The sequence below is a fragment of the Callionymus lyra genome, chromosome 2, assembly GCF_982586985.1.
Source record: "Callionymus lyra chromosome 2, fCalLyr1.hap1.1, whole genome shotgun sequence".
Lineage (NCBI taxonomy): Eukaryota > Metazoa > Chordata > Actinopteri > Syngnathiformes > Callionymidae > Callionymus > Callionymus lyra.
In genome coordinates this window covers 44,605,558-44,612,517 of record NC_141819.1, presented here as the reverse complement: position 1 = coordinate 44,612,517, position 6,960 = coordinate 44,605,558, and the positions used below count along the sequence as shown (strand labels likewise).

General features: G+C 40.0%; 1 protein-coding gene across 1 annotated transcript; it reads left to right on the top strand.

The window, feature by feature from the left end:
* Positions 1-1,348: 1,348 nt before the first annotated feature.
* On the top strand, positions 1,349-6,629 carry ccnd1 (cyclin D1). The gene is made up of 5 exons (XM_087785448.1): positions 1,349-1,675; positions 2,684-2,899; positions 3,430-3,589; positions 4,183-4,331; positions 4,414-6,629. The coding sequence occupies exons 1-5, from the start codon at positions 1,478-1,480 to the stop codon at positions 4,567-4,569; spliced, it is 879 nt and encodes a 292-aa protein (XP_087641574.1). The 5' UTR covers positions 1,349-1,477; the 3' UTR covers positions 4,570-6,629.
* The last annotated feature ends 331 nt before the right edge of the window (positions 6,630-6,960 follow it).

Sequence of the window (6,960 nt, the reverse complement as noted above, 5' to 3'; positions counted from 1 at the left end):
CAATAGTGTGGAGTTTTTTTGTTTTGTTTTTTACCTCTGCGAGACATTACGGTAGTGCTCAGAAGAATCTCTGGAATGTGAGAAGCTCCAATTCCGACTTAAACAAGATTCAATTTCTTCAGATTTACAAAAGCTGAGTAGTTAGAGATCATGAGGCGGGACCATTCTGAAAATAAACTGAAAATAAGGCATTTTGTTGTCTGTTTACAGTTTAATAGATCCAACTGGCTATACAAGCAAACTTTTAATAAAAAGATGCTTGGATGATTTCAGAGACTTGTGCGAAACGAGTGTGATCGTATTATCAAAAACAAAGTGAACCTTTGCCATGCAATTAACTTTTTTTTTTACAACATGAAAAGATTTGCCGACATCTGCCTAGTAACAGCAGTCCTTCCCATTGGTGCTACAGGAATCTCCTCCTCTGTGTGGTAGAAAGCTTACAAATTGTGAAACTTCAGGTTTCTTTACTCCACTCAACTTCAAATCAATCATTTCTGCCAAATGCACTCACGAAAGGAATTAGAACATTATCTTTGTATTTTCTTGACCAAGAGAGTTTAATGTTTTGACCGGAATTAAAAAAAAGAATTTGATTTGAAAAACATGTTGTTGGTGCTGTTAAAACATTGTTTACTGATAAACAAACAACTTTTGGTTATCAACTTATCATGTTGCTGTTTTTTGTTTGGAAATATGGTTTACTGTTGTTAAAGATAACTTAGTCAGTTCTCAACAGTCACATAATATTTAATGGACCAACGCAATAATGCTTCGCCCAGATACATTTGTGATTGTGGTGAACAAGAAAATAAGTGTATTGTCCATTGTTCCAAAACAACCTTTTTTTGTCTCAATCTTTTCTCTTGGTCAAGCATGTTTCCACCTCACAGAAGTGAGGCATCCCTGCTAGTGCTCGTGTTGGCAGAAGACTCTCTTGTGAATGACCAGAGCAGCATGTAGCAACTATTGTCCATGTGCTCACCTCACATTCTGCTCCTTTCATTCAGTTCGAGGCGGAGAAGGCGCGTGCTCGCTATCGCTCTCTACAGGCGGGGTTCCGGAACTCCCCGCCTCACGAACACACCCCCCGGGCGCGCACACACACACACGCGCACGCACACGTTCTCCCCTGCATGTCTAAGAACACAATCCCTTCTTCCCCCCGGTATGTCCGCGGCACTTTGATCCCCCTCCTCCACGCGCGTACCACTTCCCCCACAGTGTCTTTTCACGTGCTCTTTCGCGCGCGCTCCTGGCAGGCGCGAGCCGGGGTTTTTGTGTGTCCGGGAGCAGCGCTGTGCTCCTCAGTAGGCTCGCGCACACCGGAGGAGCAGCAGCACCGGCGGGACTAAGAAGCGACTCCAGACTTTAGCTCCAGATAGTTTCTGAATACGGTTCTCGTCTCCTCTGCGAACTTTGACCTCCTCGACATCCCTGGAACCCAGAGCGACCTGAAGGCGAGGACAGAGACAGCATGGAGGAGCAGCTGCTGTGTTGCGAGGTGGAGTCCATCAGGAGAGCCTACAAGGATATCAACCTGCTCAACGACCGGGTCCTGCACACCATGCTGAGGGCGGAGGAGAACTACCAGCCGTCGCCCAACTATTTCAAATGTGTCCAGAAAGACATTGTTCCTAAAATGAGAAAGATAGTTGCCACCTGGATGTTAGAGGTTGGTTTTGCCTGTCGTTGACTTTATACTATGACTGAATATTCCCTTTTTTTTAACAGCAATAACTTTTAAATATCCGTCAGCTTGTTATTAGATTAGATACACTTTATTGTTTGAACCTCTTTCTGGTCATTGTTAGTACAGAGTTGGAGCTCCAGTACGTGTCGCAATATTCAACATGTCTCTTGAAGGAGAGTTTTGTATTCCTTAAGATGTTACTATAAGAAATAACTATACAAATCGAAATCCATATTTCATGAAATGTACACGTGTGCAGTTTAGTGGAAGCCATCTTTGCTGTCATACACAATAATGGTTTGAATATTATTGTAATTCTTTCATGACATTCGTAGTAGCCATAGCTGGACCAATGGACGGACGTGTGTGAGAATACAAACACTGTCTGTATGTACTTCCGCTGCAGTTTCCAGTGACTGGAGAGTTCGTTTTGCATCTAACTTTTTGAAAGATGAGCAAAAGATAACATCATACAACTGCAGCCACTAAATGCTCTATTGGAACAGTTTGCTGTTATAATGACTCGCATTCCCTTTAACCAAACCAGGAGGGATGTTTTTAGTTTTAATATAATGTTCAGGCCAGTAGGGAGTGTAAACAAAAGCAAACTAAATAAATGAATATAAATTCAAATATTCATCCGATTCGACGTATTTTCGAATATATCATATCGTTCGATCGATCATTGAATAAGGGTGGTATACATGGTTATTTATCCTGTGCTAATATTTATTTCTATATTTACAAATGTTTTTTGAAAACATGACTATGTTAAAAGTAGAGTTCACTTGGATAAATGTCACCCCTGCGTCTCTGCTTATTTACTACAATGTCTTTAATATTTGCTAATCCTATTAAATTAAATTAAATAATTTTGATGCGTTGATTTATATATAATTTTTACTTGTATAGCTATCTAAAAAAAGTTGTACTAGTAATTTAAAAGTATGTTAAAAGTATTTACTTGTGTTCTTTAACTCGCCTTCCCAGGTCTGCGAAGAACAAAAGTGTGAGGAGGAGGTGTTTCCACTGGCAATGCATTATTTGGACCGATTTCTATCCATGGAGGCGACCAGGAAAACAAGACTCCAGTTGCTGGGAGCCACATGCATGTTTCTAGCATCCAAGATGAAGGAGACCGTACCATTGACGGCTGAGAAACTCTGTATCTACACTGATAACTCGGTCCAGCCCAGAGAATTACTGGTAATTGACTTGTTGGATTAGTTCTTTTCTATGGATGTGGTGTAGAACATGCTCTTAGTGAGCCGTGGATAAGACAAGAACATACGCTTTACACCTTATCTGGCTGATCAGGGTCGTCGCACCAATACACATAAAAAATATCCATTTTTTTTGTTAATTCATACGAGGGTGCATTGTGTAAACGGCTCTTTGACTTTTCCATGTTCGATGGAGGCTACTGATTTTAGGGGCAAGCTATGTCTACCCTGGAAAGGCTTCACAACAGCTACAGCTAGTGGTGATAACGGCGAACTGCAGCCTGTTTTAACGCTAGCCTGAGTAGACTATCATTTATTTAGGATGATGGCTAAAACTACATGCTACAGTAATTCATCAAAGTATGTATACATTCTAAAATGCTCATGTTAGGACCACAAATGTGCTTAGTGTGGCTCATAGCATACAAAACATATAGATATAAAAATAGCAATCTTTTAATGGACCAGGATAAGCAGGTTAAGTGAATCTCTTTTGGTGTGATCCTTTCACAGCAAATGGAGCTGCTTGTTCTCAGCAAGCTGAAGTGGGATCTGGCTTCAGTCACTCCTCACGACTTCATTGAACATTTCCTAACCAAGCTCACGATCCACCAATCGACTAAGCAGATCCTGCGAAAGCATGCACAGACCTTTGTGGCCCTATGTGCTACAGGTAAGACACTGCATTAATTACCTAGAGATTCAACAGAATATCCAAAATAGAATACATGTATGTAAAGTTGCGACCTAAATTTGACATCTGCCAAGTTTTTCAAATGTAATGTAAATTTGTCAAGTCAATTTTCCTTATTTACATACTTTATTTTTAATAGTTAATGTACTTACTTATTACAGTAAGTTGGTACTTCACCTTAATTTACATTTGACTATTTCTCATAAAAATCTTTTCTAATGTTGCTGAATTGTTTCCGTCCTCCTTTAGGGTGACAGGAGATGTAGTTGATAATAATTAGAGACCCTTAAGAAATGTTGATAATTTGTTGGTGTCCCAGATTACTGTCTGGATCAAGAAATCTTTTGATGGATACAGCAGTTAGTGTTTGACATAAAAAGCACTTGGATGTAATCAGAACAATTAGAAAAATGGAAAATAAGACTCGTGACTGTGGATGAAAATCAGCTTCTTGGGCGGAGATGTGCACTTGTGAGGGCTTTATTATTATTAACATTATTACACAGGCTGTATAATTATGTTCAAAGCCTTTTCCCAGATGTGATGTTTACTGATGTTCATACATTTTTCAGACGTCAACTTCATTGCCAGTCCTCCGTCCATGGTGGCAGCAGGTAGCGTGGTGGCAGCTGTCCAGGGTCTTTATTTAAAGAACCAAGATGCTTCCTTGTCCTCCCGGAATCTTACAAACTTCTTGTCACAGGTCATCCGTAGTGACCCGGTATGTCTTTTCCTCCACGCTTCCACCTTCCAGATTTTTTCATAGTGGCGTAGTCGTGTTTCTCACTGTGTTTTTTTTTCAGGACTGTTTGAGGTCATGTCAGGAGCAGATCGAGTCACTGCTGGAGTCCAGTCTGCGGCAGTCTCAGCAACACTGTAGCTCCTTGGAAACCAAGCGTGTGGACGAGGATGTGGATCTCTCCTGCACTCCAACAGATGTCAGAGACATCAACATCTGAGATGCAAGACATATATTTTAAATTGCACAGTGTCCTGGATGATTTATAAAAAGTCTTGGATGGAGTACTGAAGGATGGTAAGGGACAGTGTGGCGACCCTTCCTCCAACATGGCCTTTCGTCATGGCTGAAATGCCACTCCGAGGCCTGCTGGTTGCTACAGCTGCCAAGATGAGATGGATTGCCTGACCGCCCTCTCCACCATGAACCCCAATCACATTTCCTGCCAATGTTCCGACCCCAAACCTGGGGAAAGAACATAATAGAATGTAGGAAAAGAGGCATACTATTGAACATTGACATGAGGCCTCAACAATGGAAACTTAAATGACCGTTTTTTAAACTCTCTGATGAATCAAAGCAATTTTTGAATGACTTCAGACTTGATCTTCCTGCACATCATACTGGTTAGCTGAGAGTAGATTTTTTTTGTTGTATGTAGAACATTTTAGAGTCTGTATTCCTCTGGAGTGCAGTCTGTCTCAATTCTCACATGCTTATGTTTAGTCACTTTATTATATATCCCGATTAACCTGTGTTTTTCTTAGGTTCCTTCCTTTTCTGTCTTAGTTATACCTTAAACTTAAGCGTTAAAAGTTTAAGTTAGCCATGTCAGCTATCTATATTTAGGTAAAACTGATACACCAAGTAGTTTTCACCATATGCCATTCAAACTATGTTGTGTAAAAAAAAAAGAAAAAAGAAAAAAAAAGCACTTTTGGTCAGCAATGCTGACTTATATGAAAAAGATGATGATAAAAACATTTAAACTCGATATGGACAGGAGTCGGGTGAACAAGTAGATACACCAGGTGGGACAGCGTATGACAAGATAAGGAGAATTATTTAAGACTGAAATGCTGCTCTGTTGCAACTCTGTGAGGTGGCTTCAACCAAGCTGCTATAAGCCACAGATCTGCGCAACCATTTTGTTTCTTCAGTAATCTCATAATGAGTTTATTTTCTGGAGGTCCGAAGGTGTTATAGTTCAGATATATTTTTTTTCAGACGGAAAACCTATTAGTCTACAGACTCCAAATATCTTTGAAATATTCAACTTCCCGAGGACTGGTGCTTCTCCACCTGCAAGATCTGACGGAGCGCAACGAAAAAGAGAAGCATTGAGATGAGAGATATTGCACAAACCTAAAAGACGTGGGTGACGTTTCTTGGGAAAACCTGTAGCTGGCAGGTGTAGAATGAATATGATGGCAGTGTTAGTGGCAAAAAGAGTGACGACAGCAAGAGTTCTATTCAGGGTTCCTACACTGAGTGGAGATAGGCCTGCTGTCCTTTTACACCCTTTTCACTTTAAAACATAAGGATTGGCCAATAATGATGACTGTTTACTGTGTTGGAACCCTGTCCATTAGGTGGCTGAGAAGAGAACTGAATTTAGCTGCTATGTAAAAAGGGTCCCAGCTAAGTTAAAAAAAAAAGGAAATGACGATGTAAAAAATCCCAGGATTTAAACCAATGCTTTTCTCCTGATATTTGCTGCTACATTTTGTATTTTTAGCGATTTTTAATGTCAATTTACTGGCAATCTAGGTTCGAATTTTCTCATAGAAAATTGTTATTGACATGAACTCATTTGTTATACTGATGTAGATTTATGTGATCTTAATCATTCTCATTTTTCGTACTATTCGAAAAAATAAGGAAAATGGAGACGGTGTACTGAATTCCTTGATACACATTACCTCATGTGACAGTCAACATCTATCTCTACATTTGTTTTTGTATTGCTCTCATTCCATTAAACCTCTTGGGTCAGTGACTGCACATATGGCAAAGTCCAGCAAGTCCGAGGCATGCTTTGATACTGGTGCCATAACAGAAATGGGATATAGAAAACTCTGTTGAGTGTTAGCCTGTCTCTGTGAAAGAGACTTTATCCCCTTCTAGGCCAGTAGTGGCCATCACCCTCCTTTCTCATGGGTGTGTGTGAGTGAGTGCGTGCGTGTATATATATTTTTGCTCCATGTTTCAAACTGTCAGTGAGTTTTGTAAATTGTGTCAAGATCTGTAAGCCATAAACTTAAAAATACGTAATCATTTCACACTTGTGTCAACTGGACCCAGGGGTGTGATGATTGTCTTTGTGTCTGCTACACAATAAAAACACAAACCCAATACAGTGTGTTCTTTTCTAAGGGTGGGTTGAAGTCTCCCCAGCTTTGTCCTCGATATAAGTAGTAAGTAAAAATGGATGGCAATGGGATAGAATTTAATCATAAAACGGATTAAGTGGTAGTCTTAGGGTTGGCTGGCAATGTCTTCAGGTCTATAATGTTTGGGAGATCTGGAGCTAAAAGTCTCAACAGATGGAAAGTCTAGTCAATTTAAATAATATTATCACATTGAATCATAAACTTGTCAACAGAGTGCA